This window comes from Perognathus longimembris, unplaced genomic scaffold (assembly GCF_023159225.1).
Source record: "Perognathus longimembris pacificus isolate PPM17 unplaced genomic scaffold, ASM2315922v1 HiC_scaffold_5465, whole genome shotgun sequence".
Taxonomy (NCBI): Eukaryota; Metazoa; Chordata; class Mammalia; order Rodentia; family Heteromyidae; genus Perognathus; species Perognathus longimembris.
This window is the reverse complement of record NW_025960895.1, coordinates 1-25457: the sequence shown is the minus strand read 5'-3', so window position 1 is coordinate 25457 and position 25457 is coordinate 1. Positions and strand designations below refer to the sequence as shown.

Genomic DNA, 25457 nt, shown 5'->3' with positions numbered 1-25457 from the left:
AATCCGTGACTCTCTTATCTTCAATTAACCAGCAAAGAGCCAGAAGTGGAAGTGTGGCTCAAGTGGTAGCATACCAGCTTTGAGTGGAAAAGCCAAGTAAGAGCATAAGGCCTTGAGTTCGAGCTGGAGTACAGGCACACAAATAAAATAACTAAATGTGCAAATGGCACTGGCAAGGACACATAGAAAAATGGATGCCACCACAAACCCTAAACACAACCCTCTCCCCACTAGTCCGGAAAGGAATCCTTTGTTCTAGGTCAAAGGGAGTTGAGTTTGGCTAGGTGACAACATAGTTCTGGGCAGGTTTTGGAGGGCTGGCCAGGGTTTTGTTTCTTGGCAGGAATTGAACAGGATGAAGCAGAAAGGTGAACCACCTTCCTGTTAGGAGGTGGCAATTACTCACCACAGTGTATGTCTGGGGGCTTCCAGAGACCCCTGACTCATGATTTGTTAGTAAGTTAGCTCCATGGGAAAGGGGAAACCTAGTTCTTATGGTTTGATGACTCCTGTAGTGCGAGTGCTTGACTGTGACTGACTACAAGACCCCCATGTGTGTCAAATGATCAGAAGTTCCAGCAGCCTCCCTGCTGCCCCAGGATCTTCCTTCCTGCAAACCTGCCCTTGCCCATTGCCCTGTTCAGTCCCACACTGCCCAGAGGAGCCCGTGTGGACCCCTTGAATGCAAAGCTGTGAGGGCTCTTGTCACTTTGTCTTTAAGGGTCATTAAAGACTTGTGACCAAAACAGCCTCTCCTGCTCTCTTTTGTCCTCCATTAATGAAGGTTTACCAGATGGCTTTGGTTCTCTTTCCAGAAACTACATCTTCATGGCTGCCCCCACAGAAGTTCAACAGTACCTCCCTGGGTGATTTTAAGCAATGAGATGTGAAAACACGGGAGATGCTCTGTTGCTCACAGACCCTGGTGGACACCAGAGGGGAAAGGGACATGGCAGGCCTCGCTGGCTCCTCTAGATATGGAGCTCTCCCATGAGTACTCTAGATCCACTCAGGCTGGCTTTCATGGGGGAGGAAATCTGTAGAGTTGTTTCCAGTTTACACAAGGAAGCAGGGGAAGGGAGGCTATGACATTAGTATCCTTTGGAGTTGAGAAACCAGAACAGCCACAAAGATGGGACACCCCGCCTACCACAACACCAGCAGCACCCTGGTGAGAGACATGGGGGGGTGGGGGGGGGAAAGAGGGTACAGGAGGAGAAATAACACTGACAAAAAATGATACTAAATGCTCTTAATTATAATTAGCTTCTTCCCTTCCTAAACCCTCATTCTACTCAGCTTATGATCAAATTATAATCACAGGTCACCCAAATCATGATTACAAACAAATCAATTTGATTGGCTTTCTGTAGGGAACATCTGCTTGTGCAGTAATCTCTGGTCATCCTTGCTCATTAGTCTTCAAGGAGGCTGCTGTGACAGGCCTGTCACTTCCAAGGCCACATTCCAGGATCAGGCGGACCGAAGTAGCAACTAGTTATATATTTGGGAACTTATTTTCACAAAGATCAAAACCAACAACAACAGAAAACTAGAACAAGGCTAGAATATGATTAGAAAAGCTTCAAAGACTCTTGCTCCTCTTCTGACTCACCAGGAAGTGGAAGTTTAGAGTCATTGGAAAGGGACAAAGGCAACAGATTGAGCTGGTACATAACGTACTTTGTGTGTTTCCAGTCTGAGCAAGTGAGTTAGGCTGGGGATATTCTAGACTTACAAAGCTCCAGAGCAGGGGCTGGGGATATAGCCTAGTGGCAAGAGTGCCTGCCTCGGATACACGAGGCCCTAGGTTCGATTCCCCAGCACCACATATACAGAAAAAACGGCCAGAAGCGGCGCTGTGGCTCACGTGGCAGAGTGCTAGCCTTGAGCGGGAAGAAGCCAGGGACAGTGCTCAGGCCCTGAGTCCAAGGCCCAGGACTGGCCAAAAAAAAAAAAAAAAAAAAAAAAAAACCAAAGCTCCAGAGCAAAGAGGAGACTGGGTCTCTCAGGATCCTGGGAGATTGGACCCATCTAGTGAATGCCTGAAGCAGCTCACTGCATCCAAAGCACAAGGGGTGCAAATGAGCGAGCCAGGGCTTCTGCTTCTCAGGCAGGAAGGTCTGGGCAATTCTTTATCTCTGATTAACCACTGAAAAGTCAGAAATGGAGCTATGCTGTAAATGGTAGAGCAAAAAAGCTTGGAGACAGTACCCAATACTTGGACGAAATAAATAATAAATAAAAATAAATGACCCCGATCGATCAATATCTTCCATCTTTGATTTTGTGACAACTGTAAAACATCACAACTCCAGCAGATGTCAAAGAGAAGACCCCATCCTTCCTTCTGCAGTGTTCAACAATGGAACAGAAACTCAGAAAGGCTACCAAGAGCCTATTTTAGACATCTCCACAACAAGCCAATTGAAGCTTCTTTTTATTTACAGAAACTTTGCTTTGTGGAAGTTTTGACATAATCATTACAAGAAATTTGGAAGAACAGAGTAATGCTAAAAGAAAAAAAGATAACCACTGTTCCTTTGCATGCTTTTTTTTTTTTTTTTTTTTTTTTGCTAGTCCTGAGCGCTGTCCCTGGCTTCCTTGTGCTCAAAGCTCTACCACTTGAGCCACAGCACCACTTCGCCTTTTTCTGTTTATGTGGTGCTGTGGGTCAAATCCAAGGCTTCATGCTTGCTAGGCAAGCACTATACCGCTAAGCCACATTCCCCAGCCTATATGCTTTTATTTTTTTAATGCATACAAACATGCTTCTTTTTGTGCATCTTGAGCATGCTCTCATTCATGATCAAGACCTCAGGGCCTTGAGCTCTTGCTTGGCTTCTACATTGAACGCTGGCACTCTATCACTTGAGCCACACCTCCATGGACTACTTTTTACTAGTTCATTAGAGATAAAAGTCTCTTGGACTTATCTGTCCAAGCTAGGTTCAAATCCTCAGATCTTAGCCTCCTGAATAACTAGGATTACAGATGTGAGCCACTGGTGCCTGGCTTTTTGTATGCCTTTTCAACACAGCAGGGATGATCATGTGAACACATATTATCCTTAGCTTTGAAGCCCAAGGATACTACTCTTAGTGTATTAAACTCTTGTGACTAAAAGCTCCTCAATAATATTTTTAAGGGCTATACCACATGTGATGCTGCACGCCTCTAATTCCAGCCTTTAGGAGGCTGATGTAAGAGGATTATGAGTATGACGCCAGCCAAGGCTACACATCTTTAAAATAATCTTTTAAAAAATCTATCTAAGGGTCTGGGAATGTAGCAGTAGAGTGCTTGCTGACATGCACAAAGCCCTGGGTTTGACTCCTCAGCACCACATAAACAGAAAATGCCAGAAGTGGTGCGAGAGTTAGAGTGTTAGCCCTGAGCAAAAAGAAGCCAGGGACAGTGCTCAGGCTCTGAGTTCAAGCCCAGGCCTGGCAAAAAAAGAAAAAAATCAATTTGAAAAACCTATCTTCAAAAAAAGAAAATCAAGCCAAATGACAGTGGCTGATACCTGTAACAGTAGGTACTCAAAAGGTTGAGATCTGAGAATTATAGTTCAAAGCCAGCTCTGGTAGAAAAGTCCATGAGACTTAACTCCAATTACTCACTACAAGTTAGATGTGAAACTGTGGCTCAAGTGGTAGAACCTAGCCTTAAGCAACAAAACTAAGGGACAGCATCCAGGTCCTGAGTTCAACCCCAGGACAGGCAGAAAAATAAATGAATAAATATATAAACATAAATGGTAAATATAAATAAGGTTGGTTAGAAGCCATTCTCATTGTCATCACTGTATGACATGTTACTAGACATTATTAGATATCTAATGGATCTAATTTTTTTTTTTTTTGGTCAGTGGTGGGGCTTGAACTCAGGGCCTGGGTGCAGTTTCTGAGTTCTTATGCTCAAGGCTAGTGCTCTACCTGTTTGATCCACTGTGCCATTTCAGTTTTTGGAGGGGTGAATTGGAGATAAAAGTCTCACGGGGACTTTTTCTGCCCAGGATGGCTTTGAACCCTGTTCCTCAGATCTCAGCCTCCTGAGTAGCTAGGATTACAGCTGTGAGCCACCAGCAACTGGCTTACAGTTCTAATTTTTAACACTGAATTTAATAACACTGGTGTTCAATAATAGTGTTTATTAAAGAGTACCTATCTTAAAGGGATGACAATCTCTTGGGGGGGCTGCAGAGGGTACACCAACATTATCATATTTGTCATGGCTTTTGTAAAGTTTAGGGCAATGTTTGCTAAACAGGAGCTTAAATGATACCTTGGAGCTCAAAACATGAGGAAGAAAAGGCCACGTGAGTACCCTCGTTGACCAGGCACAGACAACAGTAGAGGCCAAGTTATTTTTCACGGCCAACTATAGAATGAACCTAAACCGCACACCCCATAAAACTATAGGTTGCTTCCATATCTAAGTCAACTGACATTCAAATCACAGAAGAGGGAGAGATGCTCTTCCCAAAACCTGTGTCCGAAACTTCTTGTTCACTCTCAGAGCCAACAAAGAACACATGGAGTATTTTTACATTAAAAACAAGCAGAGAATTCTAGAGGGAGAAGCACAGCCTCACCTTTCGGAGCCTTGCGAGAAGACCTGCCACGTGCTCATGCTGAGCTGATTTAGCAAGATCCTCTGCTGTCTTCCCATCCTGTGAGAGAAAAACCATTTGTTTCTTTTCTCTGCAAAACACAGCAATGAGTGTTCCATGTACTCACTCACTCCATCAGTCTGAAGCACAAACAATGTAACAGGAGGGCAAAGAGCAGGTCCTGCAGTGTCCCTTGTCTGGGGAGCCTTGTTTTATGTGTGACCCCCAAAAGCAAGAGACTTAGGCACAAAGTACATAGTGGGGTCTTGTGGGAGATGGTGTGTAAACTTTAATCAGCTCAATTGCTGGCCAGTGACTCCCTGTCCTGAGCCCCGCCCTCTCATCAGGCAGCCAATCAGGAATTCATTAGAGGCTAAGCCCCAGTTAGGTGGGCCCATGTCTTATAATCCTAAACAGACAGCCCTAGGCCTTGCAGGATGCTTTTCTCCTCTAGCAATCACTGTGCATTTCAAAGTCCTATTAGTCCTATTAGTGACTTAAGTATTGCTAGTAAACACCAAAATAAGGACCCAAGAGACCATGGCACTTTGCTGTTTGACTTTAGTGTGTGTGTATGTGTTGGTAGGGGTTTGAACGTAAAGTCTTGAGCTCTCCCTTGGACTTTTTGCTTAAGTCTGGTGCTATATCACTTGAGCCATGCTTCCGGTTCCTGTTGCTTACTTTTTACCTGGTGACTGTACAGGGCTATACTTTCATACTGGGTGAATTCATGTCTGTTGACTTACTATGAGTATGCAATGTGAGGACTGCTGACTGAGAACCTCCTATAATCTGTGCCGGAGACAGGTCTCAGTGCTCTGAAGGCAGGAACTCTCAGAGTCACTCTAGGAAGCAGGGGCTGTTACTGTGCCCCCAGCACCTGGGGGGGAAGGGGGATGCGATGTGCTGTTGCAGTACCGGAGATCACTAAAACTCAAAGACAGAGCCATTTCCAAATAAATAAAGGCAATCTTTCTTTTAAAAAATCAACATAAGGAAAAGAAGTTTGGGGGTTTGTCACTGACAGAAGTGAGTATTATGTGTTATCTGTGTGAAAGCTTGGGTATGCCACACACAGATTGTCAGTACCTCGCCTCGTTCTTCAATAATGCGTGGTGGGCCATTAGCCCAGAGATTTCTTGTTTTGTTTGTTTGTATACATACACATATATGGATTTTTTGGTTTTGTTCATTCCCCCACACCTGATACCTGGGCTTGAACTCAGGGCCTTGCACTACTGCTCAGTTTTCCATTTGAGCCACATCGCTACTTCAGCTTTTTGCTAGTTCATTGAAGTCTCTAGGATTTGTCTACTGTGGCTGGCTTTGAACCACATATCTCACATCTAAGCCTCTTGAAGAGCTAGGATTACAGGCATGAGCTACTGGCACCAGGGTCAATCTAGGATTCTTAATCTCATGTCTGTAATCCTAGCTTCAGTAGGCTGAAATCTGAAGATTATGGTTCAAAGACTGCTCATGAGAGTCTGTGAGGTTTACATAATTCCAAATAAGCAAAAAGAGATGGAAGGGGAGCTATTACTCAAGTGGTAGAGCACTAGTTTTGAATGAAAATGCTAAGGGACTACACCCGGGCCCTGAATTCAAGTCTCAGTACAATTGTCACTAGTTGTAGGTGAAGGTTTGTGATCAGCTAGGGACTCTTCACTTAGGGTCTTTGACTTGATTGCAGAATAAAGATTTCTGGACAAATCACAATGATGCTAAGAAAACTTGGTGGAGATTTAATGAGTCAGTAAGCAAGCAGGGAAGCACACAAACAGACCAGCAGAAAGGAAAGGACACACCCAACAGACTGTGGGTGCTCTCCAGGAGGAAGAGACACACACACAGTTCCTTGGCTATTTGAGGTATTTATATGGTAAAAGCACGGGGTCTGATGGCAAAGTTATGCCAAGATAGGTGCTTTATCTTTGTTCCAATCACTCCTGGTGTTATACTTTCTGAGTTTCTGGATGTCTTGAGAATTCTTTCCAGGTAAGAATGCATCCTGTCATAAAATAGACGCTTATCCGTGAAATAAGGAAGGGTCCTGTTGTCTACATTTTAGATAGAAGGTTGCTTACTTTCGGGGCGGGGGAGGGCAGTTCTCTCAAGAAGGCATATATCCCGCCAAAGAAATGTTAATTCTTGGGGTGAGAAATGCATCTCTCAGGAAGCTATGCATCCTGTTGCTTTTCTTTGGAACATGGATAGCACTTCTGTTTCTACATACCATATTTTTGAGTTGTCTTCACCAGGCCTTCTTTTCCTAAATTTACCCTGCCTCATTTTCCTCTACATTACATTGGTCCATTAATCTTGAGAGAAGCTGATGGAGGAATATCTCCTATATTTGCTGGAATCTCCCCATACCTTTTCCTCCAGGCTGTCTTGCTTCGTTTTTCCCTAAAACGTTGTTACCTTAATCTGAAGGGAAGTAGATAGATGAGCTTTAAGCATAGGTTTCTGAATTCCTGGCAGCCATTTGCCATGCCTCACTTTTCCCTAGTCTATCCTGCTTCACATATCTCTCTCTCTCTCTCTCTCTCTCTCTCTCTCTCTCTCTCTCTCTCTCTCTCTCTCTCACACACACACACACACACACTCACAAAGAATTTCTTCTGGGTGAGGCAGGGGTGGGAAGGTGCCATTGAGTCTGACCATTGAGGTAAGGAGAGGGGCTATGAAAAATCCTCTTTCTTGACCTGAGTGGAACTAATTCACTATAGTTTACATTTGTTTGTGTGCTTTTAGTTTTAAAAATCACTTTGCTTTATAATAAAAATGTGGAAGGACAAAGCTATGAAAAGGTGACTGGGGTTTCTGCTGAGTCCTGTGGAATGGAAGAGGAGGCAGGTACAGGAGAAGGAAGAGAATAGAAAGAAAGAGGTGCCAGCCCATTTCAAAGGCTTGTTTCAACTTGTCCTGAGAGCAGGAAAAAGGTGGCACTAGAGGGCACTGCTGAGCTGCGTTGGTTGTAGGACGGGAAGATGGGAGGTAATGAAGGCTGTTCAGGGTGGGGTATGGTAGCAGCCCCTCTCCACAGGCCTGAAATGTGGCCCAAGAAAGACTGTGCAGGCAGATGTCAAAAATGTGTTAGAGATCCAAGAACGTGAACGATCTCAAAAACTTCAGAACATTCAGGTTGAAATGACATATGGTGTAGCTCTTTTGCTAACTAGAATACACTACCAACATTCATTTTCTCTGCTTCTTCTCCCTTTTCTATCATGGCTGTTAGGATATTTTCCTTGACACATGGCAGAGGCTTGGTGTGTCTAAATGGACGTTCCAGTCAATGGCTTCCCTTGCGGGGAGGAGGGGCACAGTATGGCGTGCTGCTCCAAGGGATTCTCCACACAGTGTCCCCTGGTTCTTGGGCAGAGCCAGTGGTCACCAAGCTCAGGGCTCTGCACTCAGGGCTCTTTGCAGGGCCCTGAAGCCCCTCAGCTTCTACAGAACTCCTCGATCCCAGTACTACACTTGCTCTATGTGGTGACCACATAGTGACTCTATTCTGTGTGCTCTCTTATTTTCTAGAAATTTCTGAGGGCATGCCTCTTGTGTTATTTGTTCAGTTCGGTTTTATTTAGCAATACTAGAGTTTGAACTCAGTACCATTTGAGCCAATTTACCCAGCCCTTTATCCTTTTGTTTATTTATTTACTGGTGTATTTGAGCTCATGGTCAGGGCTCTGTCTATTTAGCTTTTTTGCTCAAAGCTACTTTTCTACCACTTGCAACATGCCCCACTTGGTGGTTAACCGGAAACCAGAATCTCTCCAGTTTGTTTTCTGTACTGGCTTTCAACGGCATGCCCCAGATCTCAGCCTCCTAAGTAATTAGAATAACAGGTATGAGTGACAAGTGACCAGCCATGTTAATTTTTAGGTAAGGTCTTATGCACTTTTGCCCAGAGCTGGATTCAGACCATGCTTTTCCTCTCTTTCAGACCATGCCTACTTCATAGCTGGCATAACTGGGATTAAAGGCATGAACATACTTTGGCCATACTCTATCTTACTGCTGTGATTTTCCCAGTTAGTAGTGTGTGCCTGGTGCCTGGAGAGTGAGTAAATGAGGAGGGTGAGAGAGGCTACAGAAGGTGGGATTGAAGTATGAATACCAGGTCTAACTGGTGCCAGATTGGCATCTTGGTGGATGATGGGGACTTTCTGAAAACTCCTAGAGGTGAAATCCCACCCCCTCCCAGTTGATAGGCCAGCTGAATTCCTAGAAGCAGGGGCAGAGGCTTGTACAATAGGTTCCAGGACCTGATCTCCCTGTGACCCTCCCCGCTGACCATGACCCTATGTAGGCCCCACCACCTCAGCTGCCATTGCGGCATGCCTCGTCTTCTGACTTTCTTCAGGTTACCATGGCGTCCCTCTTCAGCTCACCATTGGAGTTGATCTGGTTTGTTGAGATTGTTTTTCTGCTCTTTCTTTTCTACTCTCATGGCTCAGCCTCCTAACTGCATTAGATGCACTAGAGGCTGCAAGTTTTGGGGGATGTGTGTCCACGCACCGGCTCTGGCTTTCTAGTAAAGACTCTGGATTCCACTTCTCCAAATGTGTCTTCTCTGTCTCTCACGATTGAATTTTCGTATGCTAGGATGAACCTCTCCCGTGACTGGGAAGGGTACAGAGCACAGAGCTGATCTGTGGGTAGCCTCAAGTGCGGTGGTGGATGGCGACCAAGGAGATAATCATAGTGATGAACAGAAAGAGAGACTCATAAGCTCACAGAGGAGTCCCAACCTATAGTGCTGGATTTGACCAGATCATCTGCTGGCACCTTCATAGATTACTTGCTAATATATTTTTATGAGGAAACATCTAAGAATAAATGCATATAATGAATGATCACAGAGGAAGCACACTGTGTGCTATGAGCAGCAGGATGGGGCCTTCCACAGTGAGTGAGGGGTACAGTGCGTGAGGAGGTCAAATCGCATGCAGAACATCACGTGCAGAACACTGGTAAGCACTGGGCCTGCAGAGCGAGCACAAACTCAGGGCCCAGTGCTGCACAGAGCTGACCACTGCAAAACATGAGCACAGAGAGGGAAGAAACATACTACCGTAGGTCAGCAGCCGTGTCCTCTACGAAGTCCATTGAAAAGATGCTTTGTGACCAAATGACCTCAGTTACAACTACCTCTAAAGAAGCAGCATGCATTGCTAGAGAAGATGGGTAAATAAATTGGCCTGGCTGTGGTCCAATAACACCTTTAAAACACAAAAAGAGCATGGAACTGAGGGCCATGACTTATGCTAGAATCCTAGCTTCTCAGGAGGCTGAGATTGGAGGATTTCAGGATCCACTTGGAAGCCAGCCTGGGTAGGAAAGTCTGTTAAGACTTTTATCTTCAATGAACCACCAAAAAGCCAGAAGTGGAAGTTAGGATCAAATGGTAGAGTGATAGCCTTAACCAAAGCACTAAGGTACAGTGCCCAGGCCATGAGTTGAAGACCCAGTACACATGTACACACACACACACATACACACACACACACACACACACACACACACACACACACACACACACACAGAAGTATGGACTAGATTCAGCCCTGTGAGCCAGTTTGCTAACCCCTTGATCAAATGATGCTCTACTTTGAGCCTTAGGGCCGCAGTGGAACTTCTTAATGAGTCGCTACATGTCACAAAGCTCTGAATCTCAGGACTCTCCCTTCCACACAGGATTGGACAGAGAACGTACTCTTGGATTACCAGCAATATACAGGTAGCAATAACACTGTAACCTTATTGGGTTAGTCAAAGTATAGGTTCTTTGGCACTTCTCCTCCTCCCCTCATTGGCAGAGTTTGCTTGCTTGGCTGGTGCTCTACCACTTGAGCCATGCCTCCAGCCTGGCTTTTTCCTGGTCATTTTAGAGATGGAGTCTCCTGTACTTTTCTGCCTATCTGGCTTTAAAACCTTGATCCTCCAGATCCCAGGGGCCTGAGTAGCTAGATCTTTTGTTTTTAATTTTTTGGCACTTCTTGGAATGCCAATTGAGAGTTTCTTCTCCTGGGAGTGTCTATCTAGGACTGGCATGGAGAGTGTGAAGTGAGGGAAATTGAATACATCTCACTTCAAATGATTTTGCAGGCATAGCAACACAGGGCAGCTCTTTATCTCATGATGGCCTGGGTAAGGGGGATCAATTGTACACCTGTGCCCTACCCCAGGAGGGCCCCTTTATCCACTAGCTCTTCCCAGAGTGGAAAGGGCCTCAGTTCCCTGGGGCTGTAGGGGAGTACTTTAGGAAAGCCAAGTTCAGATATCTAATGGAAGCTTCAGCACTGAACAGAAAGGCCAGTGAGAACCAGTGGGAATTTCTGGCAGAGCAGGGCCTGGTGGAACAAGAAGATCAAACATTAACTAGATATGAAATTGGGTTTGTGTGGACAAATGTTCATGTCCCACAGTAGAGGCGGGAAAGTATAATAGCAGCTTGTCTGCTTTAGAATGCAGCTGCCAAGCAATCCCCTCCCCTATGCCCTTGAGGAGGGAGAAGCTTCCAGTAGGTGCTCTCCAGCCAGAAACCCTGCCCAGACTCACCGAGGTCAGTGCCTCCACGTTGGCCCCCATAAGACAGAGGTAGCGAACCACGTCCAGAATCCCATTGTTGGAGGCAAGGTGCAGTGGTGTTCGTCCATACTGGAAAGAGAAAAAACATCAGCATCTTCTCATGGTTGTTGCTGGGAAAACCTTTGGCTTCAGATCTGGGGTGCATATTCCAAGATCCCAGTGCTAGGGGAGGGAACTGGGGGGCACCAACAGGGAAAGAGGTGGGCAGCCAGGCAGAACTTCTGTTATTACTTCACAGTTGAAAGAGCAGCTTCAAGTCAGGAGCTGGTGGCTCACACCTGTAATCCAAGCTACTCAGGAGGCTACAATCCCTGGATCATGGTTCAAAGCCAGCCTGGGCAGGAAAGTTCAATTAACCAGCAAAAGGCCACAAGTAGTTGGGGGCTGGTGGCTCACACCCGCAATCCTAGCCACGCAGAGGCCGAGACCTTTGGATCTCAGTTTGAAGCCAGTGTAGGCAGGAGAGTCTGTGAGGCTCCTACAGTTACCCACCAAAATGCCAGAAGTGGAGCTGTGGCAAATGGTAGAGTGCTAGCCGTGAGCAAAAAAGCTCAGGGACAACACCCAGGCCCTGTGTTAAGCTTCAGAATTGGCACAACTGTAACTGGTAACTGTAGTGAAATTGGTTGCTGTACTGGAAGAGAAGAGGCCTAGGGCAAGGGCAGGGGGCTCCCAGTGGTCTACTGATATCTGTACTGTAGTTTTATTTAATCATAGCCAGGGAAGAAGGGCCAGAGGACAGCTGTGGTGGGCACTCTAAGGAGGAGAAATTTCAAGATCGTGCTCACTATGGCTTTCATTTTTAAGCCTGTGGTTCCCCAAACTGTGGCCCAGCATCCCAGGGAAGATCAGTGAATATACAGGGGTGTTACAGGGGCACCTCAGGTGTTTGATGAAACCACTAAGTTTGGATCCCACGTGAATCTGGATGGAGATCAGGCTTTCCTGTTGGACTGTGTTTCTTTTCAGGGGCAACCTGTCTTCGAAGGTCTACTCCAAGAGGTTTGGTGTTGCAAGGATAAGAAGGTAGTGCCTTGAGAAAACTACCTGCCCCGCGCCCAACGTGCATGTGCCAGTTCTGGGGCTTGCACTCAGGCAGGATGCTGTTCCTTAGCTTTTTTCACTGTACTTCTTGCCCTAGCTCCACTTTCAACACTTTGGTGGTTAACTGGAGATAAAGAGTCTCACACATTTTTCTGCAGTCTGGCTTTGAACCTCCATCCTCAGATCTCAGCCTCCTGAGTAGCTAGAATTACAGGTGTGAGCCACCCATGCCTGGGACTTAAAGGGGATGAAAGGCTGTGCTGGCAGAAGTGTCCAGCATGAGCCCAAGGTTGGGAAGTTCTGCATACCCAACAGCCACACGCGTCTGTTAGTAATCGTGGATATGCAAGAATGAAACACATAGTATTAGCAGCCCATTTTTAATTTATGTGCATTGTTTTTCTCAAAGGCTATGGAGTTGTTTGGACTCAACTCCTTCATGAGCAGAGCTGCAAGGTTTTCATTTGCCCTGGGCAAACGTGAATGGTCGCAACACAGAGGGGGCTGTGAACTGATAAGTTTGGGAATCTCTGGTTTGTGCTGTTGATTTGTACATGTCTGGTTTTCTTATGAACTGGACATAGATGCTCACACCAAGTAGCCAAACAATACAGGACAAGAGTCCTCAGCTCTTACTCCACCTCTTTCCACCACCCAGGTTCCCCTGCTCAGCACCTTACCTACTTTCCATTTTGAAGTATTTCCTTTCAAGTTCTTTTGTAAAGCTGTCTCTTATATATAAGACACAAATAATTCATGAGCCAATATGTGATTGTGCTCTATATTGTTCTGTCCATTGCTTTATTCAAACCACAATGGATTGTATGTAAATCTGTTCTATGCTCCTGAATTCCCATTGCATGGCTGTGTTATAATTCACATGAGTAGCTTGTCTGCGACAGACATTTAAGAGGGATTCCAGTGCCTTCCTATTTTATTTATTCATTTATTTTTACTGGTACTGAAGCTTGAACTCAGGGCCTAGCAGCTGTCCTTGAGCTTTTCCACAGAAGGCTAGGACTCAACCATTTGAGCCACAGCTCCACTCCCAGCTTTTTGGTGGTGAAATGGAGATAAGTCTCAGGGACTTTTCTCTCCAGGCTGGCTTTAATCCTTGATCTTCAGATCTCAGCCTTATGAGTACCTAAGATTACAAGAGTGAATACCAGCACCTAGCCAGTTCCTGCTTCTTATAAACAACAGTGGACTGGTGCTATTTTGTTGATTCTCATCTCGCCAGTGATTTAGAAAGTAGACATCAGGCTTTCAAATACCATAAAGTTAATGTGAGGAGAAACAAGGATTTGAAGTTCAAGATGAAGTATGTGGGAGATGAAGGTTATCATTCTAGTTACAGAATGTAAAGTTTTTATAAAAAGGACAAGAATCAGGGAAGAAACAACAAGAGAAAGTAATTGACTCCCTCCTTTCTTTTTCTTTTTCTTTCTTTTCTTTTCTTTTTCTTTGGTGCCAGTACCAGGGCTTGAACTCAAGATCTCGAGCTTTTATTCTGCTTTTCCACTCATGGCTGGTATTGTACCACCTAAGCATGCCTCTAGTTATGAAAGTGATTCTCTTGAAGAACTCCAATTTGGGGTAGCACAGAACTGAAGCTTCTTAACATTATATTCCAGCCTCTTTACCCTCTAAACCCCTCACTTCTTTCAAGCTTACTTTTCTCCTTTTCTTGAAAGAAATGTGGGGTTTAGAGGGAGAAAAGCTGGAATACAAATACCTACTCTGTGTCCCTTCTGTGTATCCTGAAGTCCTCAAGAGACATAACTGCAGTGCTCAGTATGAAATCAGCTGTCTTGATCTCTCTATAGAGCACAACCCTAACCATTTTGTTACATCCCGAGAAGCTCACTGACTCTTCAATGTCCAAACTGATGCTTCTGTGTTGACACAGCCACCTGAGCCCACCCCTGCAGCCATGACAACACGAGATGCTGAGAAAGGACGCACATCTGTCTATCCAAAGCCTGAGGGCAGAGCCTCTCAGTCTGCCCTCCACAAGCTCCTCTCCCCAATGCCTGGCACAGCACTGTGTTAAAAGGACCCATAGTAGCACTGGACAGGCACAAAGCCCTCGTTCCTGCACCCAGTTGTGTCCAGGGCATGTTTTCTCTGTCTTGGTGACACTCTGCATTATCTCTGGCTTCAGTGCTATGTTTGCTAACTCAGCCACGTTAAAGAGCCATTGTCCTGCTCTTCGTATGACAAGAAGGCAGCATGAAGAAATGTCACTATCTTCAATGCTCACAAAGAGAGTGACAATATCTTGCCATATACCATGAAAGGAGTACTGTTTCCCCTGGGGGAATCTAATCTAAGCAAGAAGAAGACAAGGCAGCGCCACAGGAAAAGAGTGATGGACACTTGAGGAACATGGAGACTGCCACACCACGGCCATGCCAACAGCCAGATGCTTGGGTAACTGCAGAAAGACAGGTTAGACATGATTTGGTGGAATTTTGTATATATTTCAAATATATTTAGTGATTCCTTTTCAAGAAAGGAAAGAAAAGGGAGAGGAGAAGAGAAGGAGGAGGTAGCATTGGGATGGAGATTGTTTGTCTTCCAAAGGTTCATACACTAAGACTTGATCTATAATGCCATAACAGTTTGAGGTGAAAGCTTAAGAGTTGGGCCTACTGGGACATGAGTAGGTCATTAGGGTTCTAACCTGGCCAGTGATTAGTGGCTGTCTCCAAGGAGTTGGTAAGTCTTGAAGGACTAGACTGGCTGGATAATAAAGGAATGAACCAAGAGAGCAGCCAGTATCCAATGCCTAAGACTTAGACTGTCCTCGGACTCCCATAACATAAAGGTGATCAGTCATTACAATCAGTCATATAATTGCAAAAGGAATCCTTTTTCTGTAGAAATATAGTTTTCCAGCTGTTTTAGTAAGCTCTTTTACTTCAAACAAATAATAATAAAATGCTGCTGTTACTGTGTGCACCATCTCCACTATCAAAGATTAATGCCTGTTGAGCATTGTTAACATAAGGCTACCACAATAGGTGCTTGGTGTTCACCCAGTTACAACGCTAAAAACACATACCTATTCACGTGAAAGTTTGGATGTAGCTGGGTGCTAGTTGCTCACCCATGTAATGCTAGTGATTCAGGAGGCTGAGATCTGAGGATCATGATTTGAAGACAGCTTGCACGGGAAATTCTGAGAGTCTTATCTTTCACTCACCAGAAGAAAGCCAGAAGTAGAACTATGGCAAAAAACACTACAGCATCATGGCCCTGAGTTCAAGCCCCAATACTGGCACACACACACACACACACACTCACACACACACACACACACACACACACACACACAAATCTAGACAAGATTCAGAAGAAAGGGGAGGGTGACTCTAGAAGTCAGCACATGAGAAACTTAGGAGTGCATAATCTATTATGTTCATTATTTTACCAGACAACAGCATCCTTTTGGTCTTACTAAACTTATTTGGCACCCAAAAGAAATATTTGGGAACTTCTAATCATTGGTGGAGAAATTTTGATTAAATCCTAATGTCATTATTACCTGAAGACTTAGTGTTTCAGGAAATGAAGGTGTACATATTGGGACCATGCTCTCATTTCTCTACAGGATCTCACACTGTTTGTGTGAAGAGATGCAAGCAGGCATTTGGTACAAAATCCAGAAGCAGACAGAGGTACTGGAGAGACCGAGGTGGGGTGTGTAGGGACCTGTCCTCCATACTTACCTTGTTTGAGATGTCCAAATTGCAGCCTGCCTCACAGAGGGCCACCACAATAGGCACGTTGCCATCTTTGCAGGCCACGTGGAGTGGTGTGTTGCCGTGCCGGTCCTGGAAATCCACAGAACAGCCATGCCCGAGAAGGGCCTTCATGACTTCCACCTGACAGCGCCTCACCGCCAGATGCAGGGCGATGTGTCCATCCTGAAACACACCCAGCTCCATGAGTGCTTTTCATTTGGGCAGGGGGGCTCCTGCCGCCCCATCTCGATGCCACCCCCACCTCTATACCCAGGTGAGGCTTCATTGGCAGCAGGATTGCTACTGCAAAGCCTGCTACAGGTTACTAAGTTATCAGCCTGGTGCTGGTGGCTCACGCCTTCAATCCTAACTACTACAAAGGCTGAGATCTGAAGATCGTGGTTCAAAGCCAGACCAGGCAGGAAAGTCCATGAGACTCTCATCTCCAATTAACTACCAAAAAGTAAGAAGTGGTGCTGTGGCTCATATGGCAGAGCACTAGCCTTGAGCTAGTACTCGACGGTGTGCCCTGGGTTCAAGACCAGCACCATCCTCCGCCAAAGTCATCCTATCTATTTTGTAAAGCTTATCCATTCCATGCTGAATAATCAGCACCTAAGCTCACCAACAGCTTGATTGATCTAGACTGAGGCATTGCACTGAAATAAAAAGAACCTTCCATTTTCTGAGCTTCTGAATCAATAAGACATAAAGGAATGATTGACAACGCAATGGCCTGGTTGACAAAAAGAAACTCTTAACCTTTCAAAATTTCATTTTAATTATTTATTTTGTTTATTGAGGGGTTGGGTGGGTGGTGCAGGGGATTAAACTCAGCTCTTCACATGGCCAGCAAGTGCTCTACCACTTGAGACACATTCCCAGTCATTCATTTTTTGTTTTGCTTTTAGTTTGTTTATGATATTGTATCTCATGTTTTTCCCAGGCTGGTTTCCATGCAAGATCCTCCTACCTCTGGCTCCCAGCAGCTGGGATAACGGGCATAAGCCACCACCGCGCCTGGCTTGTTTGTTGGAATGATTCTCACTAACTTTTGCCTAGGCTAGTCAAATTGTGATCTTCCTATCTGTTCCTCCAAATAGCTGGGATTGCAGCTGTGCTGCACCATGCTCTGGCCTAAAAACCACTTTTAAAGATATCTGTTCTGAAATACTAAGCACAAGGCCCTATTATTTTATTTTTGAAACAAGAGAAAGTGATAAAATGACAAAGAATAATTTGCATGTAGAAGAGGTAGATACAACCTGCTTTTCCTCTCTGTGCCACACAAGGAACCTGGCAAAACCTTCTACTAATTACAGAGGATGGAGAGACAGGGAAATTCTGAAGCATTTCTGTCTCTTATCTGTGCAAGTCTCTCCATTCAGAACTGAGGCCACAAGCGGTGGGGTCACTGCCTGTGGTGGGCTCTCATGAGTGGTAGGATCCTAGCAGCAACACTGACCTTAACCTACTGGATACCTCCCAGCTGTGACAAATAAAATGTCTCCAGACAATTGGGACGGCCAGGTGCCAGTGGCACACATGTATAATCTTAGTTACTCAGGAAGCAAAAATCTGAGGATCACAGTTCAAAGTCAGCCCAGGAATAAAAGTCCAGGGGTCTCTTATCTCTAATTAACCATCCCAAAAGCCAGAAAAGTAGCTGTGGCTTAAGTGGTAGAATAGTAGCCTGAGTAAAAAAGCAGGGAGTGTCCATACCCTGAGTTCAAGCTTCAGTCCTGGCACATGGGTGCACATACACACACAGAACCCTTCCCCCCAATTGAGACAAGACTTCAAAAACCAAGTTACTCAAGTAACTACAGATTCCCCAATCTAATTAGCTACGGTGACATAATAGCCACAGCCTCATTTAAAGTACAAGTTCATCATGAAAACATTTTGCTGAATTTTCCTGGCCAAAACAACTGTTCTGCAAATGACAGACAAACAGGAGTTTGTCTAGCATAACCACCTATTTCTTCGTGAATCTGGAAATAAACACTGTACTGCCAGTTTAAATCTGCACTGAGGAATGTCAGATTCTGTCATTATGGCACCTCCTCTAAAGCCACAAAGGGAACAAAATATCTTGACCAATTCCTCAGTTTGGGTGTATATGCCATGAATATACATGCCTAAACAAAACTAGGAATGTTCACAGACTCTTTGGAACAGAGATAATAGCAATTTGTTGCATTCCAGAGCTTGTTAGCCTAGAGCTGGTAGCTCACACCTACAAACCCTAGCTACTTAGGAGGCAGAGATTGGGAGGATCATGGTTGGAGGCCAGCCTAGGCAAAAGGTTTATAAAACCTCAATCAACCAACAGAGCTATATGCCTGCCTTTCTAGCTACAGCAGGAAGCATAAGTAGGAGGATCAAGATGCTGGCTGGCTCAGGCCAAAAGAGAAGCCCTATCTCAAAAATAAAGCAAAATGAGCTGAAGGTGTGGCTCATGAAGTACCGTGCCTACTTGGTAAACATGAAGCAGTGGAGTACTGCCCCTGACCAAAAGAGAAAAGAATAATGTTTGGTTACCTCCAAGATACAAATTCCCAGATCCCCAGATCACGTCTTACTATGTGTGGTCCATCAGTCACCTTGTCAGAGGCATTGAGGTCAGCTCCGTGTTCAGCCAGACAGTCCACGATGTCATGGTAGCCCCTGGCCGAGGCTGTCAGCAGTGGTGTCTCTCCTTCTCGGTTCTTGACGTTCACATTACAGCCTGCTTCGCAAAGGGATTTGGCCACCGAGTAGTAGCCATGCCACGCAGCACAGTGCAGAGGGGTTTCTTCCTCCTAACCAGACACAAGTGCAGAGAAAAAGAGAGGGCATCCATGGGGAAAAGTACAAGGCAGGGTCAGCCCCACTCAGATCCAGCAGCAAGGTCGGGTCAAGGGTGTGTGGAGAAAGAGATCACCACTAAGTGGGGAAATATTCATCTGAAATATTAACACCAGAGTGAGCCACCGTGATTAAGAACAGGCCCAACAATTTTCCTTCTTTGCTTTCCTTAATACTTAGCGTTGCATGAATTTGACTTTCTCAGCACATTACTGACAAACGACTTCCAGGACTCCAGGGAACCATGGAGCTCAGCTTTTCTAAACAATAGATCCTCCTTGTGGGTAGATTTAGAGCATCTTGCTCGCCAAACTGCCTGCATTTACTTTATCTGAAACTATTAATAGGAGGAGAACATTTCTCTGAGCAAGAATTCTTCTAGCAATGTTCAACCTCCAAAAGATTTCTGCCACAGAAGGAAGATAAAGATGAGTCAGGACACTGAGCAATCAGGATAACTGTGCTCTACTCAGTCAAGGAAACTGCCAGACTGGAGGTCCTCAAGGACCCGGAGGCCTGGATGCTCCCCATCTGCATCAAGAGACCCAATTCTGTCTCTGACAGGTGAGTCAGCATAGTGGCTACAATTGGGTATTCACTTAAGAGAACTTGGAAGAGTTCCCTTGGAAGAGTTTCTGTCGCTTAGTTTCTTCATTGCTTTGTAAAAGTGATCATGGCAGTAACACACCTCAAAGGGATATACAGAGGATTAAGTGAAAGAAGGAAGTGGTTAGAAGAGAACCTAGTAGCAAAACCTGCTCCCTGTCACACAGCATTGGGTGTGAGAACCTGTCCTAACAGTGGATGGCAAGGTTGTTGATCTATCTTGCCTCGTGCTTCTATTTTGTTGCTTAATCAATAGCACAATGCTGGAATTTACTAGTCCATTCATTCCATCAAGCATTTTTGTTTAGTACATAATGAACAGTCAAAATAAGTTAAACAAATGTATCTTAATCTCCACGTTATTTTTTTTTAAAAAGAACCTAATTGCAAAAGACTCTAGGGCGCCTCCTGCTGCCTGTGTGTGGATGAAGAGCACAGAAGACATGAACCCAGCAGCAGCAGCCATGACCTACCTTGTCCTGGATATTAGGATTAGAGCCGAAGCTGCACAGAAGCTGGACCACATCGGAGTGGCCGTAGCGAGCTGCCACGTGGAGGGCTGTCTCTCCAGACTGCAAAAGAAGCAGAGCATTCAGAGTGGATGTGGACGACACAGCACAGGGCTACTCTCCATCTAGCATGGCTGGTTCACATCCTTCCGTTGGCAGGGCATTTTGCCTTCTCCTTCAGGTAACACAAGCAGCCTTGATTTTTGTCTCTCAATTGTTACTTTTGAGCTCAACTCTACCATAGCCTACTATAGGCTTTCCATCCACAAGTACCTATCAGTGTATCCATCTTCCCTCCACAGAGATAGGGTCTCTTGGACTTTTCTACCCTGGCTGTCTTGGTACTACCATTCTTCTAATCTTAGCCTCTCATAGCTTCAAATAATAGGCATGCACTATGAAGTCCAAGTAGGGGTTGAGAACAAGTGTTTTGAGAACTTCTCTGCCCTGGTTGGCCTTGAACCTTGAACTGCAATTACCCACATTCTCAGTCTTCTGACTGTTCAGGATTATGCGTATGAGTCACTGGTATTATCTGGCTCCCTCCCTCCCTCCCTTCCTCCCTCCCTTCCTCCCTCCCTTCTTTCCGTCCTCTCTCTCTCTCTCTTTCTTTCTAAAGATACACCAAATAAATTCTGTTTTTACTATTAGGTTCACCAAATGGCAGGAACTTAAATGTACAGTTTGATTTATTAACACGCTTCTTGTGTCTGTGGAGGTTTAGGGATCTGTTTCCTACGTTCTTAGAGATTTTTAAAGAACTTGCTCACACAATCAATTTCTGTTAATGAACAATAAGTTTAACTCCTTTAAGATACTTCAATCTTCTCCAGAAAAAAATGTCAAAATAAACTAACTTAAAGTAGTCAAGCTATTTGATGACCAAATGCCAGAAAACTGCAGTGACAAATGTGTGAACGGCTAACTATCTTAAATGTCTCCTAAAGGCCCATGTGTTGAGTGCTTGGTTCCCTGCCTTTGGTGTTGTCCTAACTTGGAGGTGTGTGGCCTGTGAAGGATGGGGGCAAGTGCATGTCTCTGGCCGTAAAGTTAGTCCCTGGGGCATGCCCTTTGAAGGGATAGTAGAACCCTGGCCACTGCTTTGCCTCCTCCTTGCCTCCCAGATACCATGAAGTAAACAGCTCGATTCCACCATACACTCCAACCCATGGCATTCCAAAAGCAACACAGCCACTGACCGTGAACTAAAACTTCTAGAACAATGAGCCAAAATAAACCTTTCCTCTTTTTTAATTATATCCTCAGTTATTTTGTTACAGTGATAGAAACTATGGTTCAGTATGAATGGTTTAGTGAACGAGCTATGCAATCACGTATGGCCTCCTTGACTAAACATCAGAAATGGGCTGTGGAAGCTGAGAAGTAATCTACAGTTGAATGACTAATGAACGAACAGGTAGGAAGCCTGGCTCGAGTCTGGTTCCATAAATGCCTGTTTCTTTATGAGATTCTGGTATAGACTAAATAAAACAAACACATACTAATGTCACTTGATAAGCCTGTAACCTTCCTATGTACCCCAAATCCTTATTTTATGGATCATCTCATTAATCTACTACTGCCAGTAATTTGTAAACCCAAATGATCAGCCCCTGAAAAGAGGATGAGAATGGTAGATGCTTCATAGCATAGGAAGTCTGAAACTCAGAATTTATGTCTCTGTTTCCCTTCCCAATAGAACTCCAAGTACTTGGAGTGCTTGTGTTATGGCAGATAACTCACTACTTGCATTTTACATAACAATCCTGCAGATTTCAACTGAAGGCAGAATTTAATATTAGACCAAGCCACAGGCACAAAGGAACTTCTACCTTAAATTCTCTGCTGGAGGGTTTTATCTTGAATTCTTAAGGTCGTCCTTATTCTTTAGTTCTGGTAGACCAAAACTCAAATGTATCCCTTTACTATTTCCTCTAAAGAGGAGAGGCCTTACCTTGTCTTTCACATCCAGAGGGCATTTGTTCTCATTGAGAAATTTCAGAGTATCCACGTGGCCATGACGAGAGGCCCAGTAGATGGCATTGGATCCACCCTGCAGGAAGCCAACATAGAGTCACATGTCTAGAGAGCCCCAGATGTGAATGTGCATGTCGCTCACAATTGCTACATTTCCATTCCTCAGAGGCCACAAGCCAGAGGAGGTGCTGGTTCTGACAATTGCACCATGGTTGTCAAGGGTGTTGCAACAGGGAAGCTCAGCACCACGCTTTGCCCTACTACCATGATTGATTGATTAATTGATTGATTTTTGTCAACCATGGGGCTTGAACTCATGACCTTGGCACTATCCCTGAGTTTTTCGGCTCAGGACTAATGCACTACCATTTTGAGCCACAACTCCACTTCTGGTTTTCTGGTGGTGAATGGTAAATAAGAGTGTCATGCACTTTCCTACCTGGGCTGGCCCTTGAAATGTGATCCTCAGAGCTCAGCCTCCTGAGTAGCTAGGATTACAGGCTCTATTTTAATTTACTTTAATAACGTAAAACTGTCATTAAAATTCCTTGGAGAGTCAGTTTTCAGTACCTGCAGGAAATTATTTCTAACATCCGTAAGTGCTAAAGTCCACCCCTCTACTCTATTCTTTTTTGTTTCCTTTCTTTGTTTTAATCTTTAAGTCATTGGACAAAGAGGTTTCAGTTTAACATGTCAGTTTGAGTACAATGCTGTCCCTTCCATTGCTCTCCACCATCTCTCCCAACCCCACCCATCCCCTCAAGTCCATCGGTTCCATTTTTCATGTATGCTCATGTACCTTCAATGCTGTAGTATTTGCATATAACCAATATACAGTCTCACATATACTTGAAATCAAGTTGAGATTACTCAGAATACTCAACAGGCTGGAAAAATTACTGTATGCTTTACAGTAGAACAAGGAAAACTTTCTCAAGCTTTCTTCCTTAATATTTTCCATCTATAACTGGTTGAATAAATAGGACCCATGTACAGCTTGGGTGACTGTCTTCGGCATAGGCTGGGGGCATAGCTCAAGTGATAGAGTGCTTGTCTAGCAAGTATAAGGCCCTGAGTTCAAATGCCAGTAATACAACAACAATAACAACAAAAGCCTATGGCAGCTGAGAAAAAGATGCTTGTTAATGGTGGTGTTTATACTTCTACAGTGATCTATACCTCCAAATATGCCAGCCTAATGTGTTGTATAATAAGCATACAGGCAACTGCGTTTCTACTACATTAATCAGACAATGAAAGTCGTTCCAAATGTACATCAAAACTTGTCAAGGAAACTTAATCAGAAAAGAGGACAGTCAGAAGGAGGTACAAAGAGATGCTGATAGGAAGCTGCAGGGCCCACGGCAAGAGAAATGAGAGTCTTTCCCGTAAGTGCCATACTGCACAACTGTCAAAGCGATATACTTTCCTTTATTGGAAACAGAACTGAATTAGGGCATTCTTCCTCCCCCCCCCCCCATTATCTTTGTGATCAGGAGACATTTAGAAACACATAAAAAAGGAATTTCTTTTTCAATAAATTAGAACTATGACCTTATCCTGGACATCAATCCTCGAGCCTCTCTTAATGAGTAGCTGAAGTATCTGAATATTTCCACAGCCAGCAGCGATGAGTAACGGAGGAGTCCCATGCTGGAAAAGATAAGAAAAAAGTATGATTTTTCCCCCCTCAGGTTTAGTACGAAAAGAATAGCCCAAACTATCACCACTGTTCCCACAAATCTCCTGGGTTGCCACAGACAGAGTTGTGACTGTCTGACAGAAGATTAAGCAGCCCCCTTCCTCTTTGGGTTCACAATAAAAAGTGGCATTGTCATTTTGAGGATGGGTCCAAATGTCAGGGGCAGCTGGGCCCAGTGGCACACAACTGTATTCAGGAGGCTGAGATCTGGAGGTCAAAGGTCATAGCCAGGCCTAGCACAAAGCAGAACTGTGGCTCAACTGGTAGATGGGCAGCCCCGCACAGAAAAGTTAAGAGGCAGCTTCCAAGCCCTGAGTTCAGGTCCCAGTATTGGCACACACATACATACATAAAAGAGTCAGGGGTAGCCGTACAGTTGGGGAATAAAGGAAAGCTTTAGATGTAAGAAATCTTTATTTGTAACTCAAGTCAAAATGAAAAGAAGAGGGTTTGGAACCATAGTATGGAAGTTCCAAATGGAAGGGAAGCTGGAATAGCATTCTGGTGATCATCAAAATGGGGAGTTGGAGGTTCACAGTCACTGTGATGATGCACCCACATGTCAGCCCAGGGAGAAGAAGACCCTACCTTGTTGGGTTGGTTAACGTCATAGTTGGACAATGAGCCCAGAAGGTGCTGCAGGCCTGGAACATTGTCATCGTTGATGGCATGGATGATGGCTTTCATGACAAAGGAGTCTTCTTCATCCTGAGCCAGACATGGAGAAACAAAAACAAAGCATGAGCTTGCTGGCCAAGAGCCTCTTACCGGCATAAGAGAAACGAGTGCACACTTGCTAAAGGCAAAACCTTGAGGAAGTTAAGACATGGGATTCCCCATCTGGGTGGTCATGAAGGGAACTAGAAGGTAACCTTCTGCCCTTTCCATGTGGCAAACCCCCACCACCTCTTGTTTACCTGAGTCTATGTCACCTGCACTGTAACCTAGAGAGCAAACAGCTTTCAGGATTCGGATTTTGAACAATAATAATGAGCAGAATAATGAGCAGTAACCTTTTTGTGTTTATCTTAGCAATTTGTTAATATATATAGTTCCAGAAAGCATGTGAAGAAAAAGATAAAGCTGAATAGTGGTGCAGGACTAGAGATATGGGTTCCGGGATAGAATGCCAGCTGAGCAAGCCCAGGGAGTTCAAACCCCAGTATTGACTGCCCTGCTCCCCAAAAACCCACTAAGGAATAAACTAGAAAAAAATTCCCAAACAAATTCATTTCTGGTCTAATCATAGTGATGGCTATTAGTATTTTCAACTAGGAAAAGGTATTCCCAGAACCTGAGCATCTACTTATTAGAGTGGAAAAAACTTTGTTGGAATTCTTTCTCCTGAATTCAAACTAACTCCATGAGAGCTCTGATCATTTGTGTGCAAGATGCACATTTAGGAATGCCACAGGTTCTGCTTCTATCACAACCCCAGTCCATAAGTAGGAGTCGTTTATTTGCATGGAGGTGGAAGTCAGGAATCACAGAGCAAACACGGAGGGTGAAATTCAGTGTTGGAGCCCGCCCTGGGGTTAGCAGTGCAGGGCTGGGAAGGAGTCAGCCTCTGGGAGGGGATCCTGCACCTACCTGTCTCTCCTAACCTAAACTTCTCAGTGACATGCATTTCTCCAAACTGATCACTCAGTATGGGTATAGTTTACCATCTTTACTCTCATTATACTGCTTAGATTCATTCATAGCTGTCATCTTTCTCCTGGTTCCAATGCAAAATACGCTTTATACATTACCAAGGAAGCCTTCCACTTCTCCTCCTAGCTTACTTCTCTATGAAATTTTTA

General features: G+C 44.6%; 1 protein-coding gene across 3 annotated transcripts in view; it reads right to left on the bottom strand.

The window, feature by feature from the left end:
- LOC125345277 (death-associated protein kinase 1-like) overlaps positions 1 to 24448 on the bottom strand; it is a 50204-nt gene extending 25756 nt beyond the window's left edge. For all 3 annotated transcript variants that reach the window (XM_048337494.1, XM_048337495.1, XM_048337496.1), the window contains exons 1-8: positions 24244 to 24448; positions 23508 to 23606; positions 21931 to 22029; positions 19941 to 20039; positions 18618 to 18815; positions 15997 to 16194; positions 11189 to 11287; positions 4598 to 4675 (exon numbers count right to left, since the gene is read on the bottom strand). In XM_048337494.1, the coding sequence (XP_048193451.1) occupies positions 4598 to 4675; positions 11189 to 11287; positions 15997 to 16194; positions 18618 to 18815; positions 19941 to 20039; positions 21931 to 22029; positions 23508 to 23606; positions 24244 to 24429 (1056 nt within the window). In that variant the 5' untranslated portion in view covers positions 24430 to 24448. The remainder of the gene's footprint in view (positions 1 to 4597; positions 4676 to 11188; positions 11288 to 15996; positions 16195 to 18617; positions 18816 to 19940; positions 20040 to 21930; positions 22030 to 23507; positions 23607 to 24243) is intronic.
- Positions 24449 to 25457: the final 1009 nt, after the last annotated feature.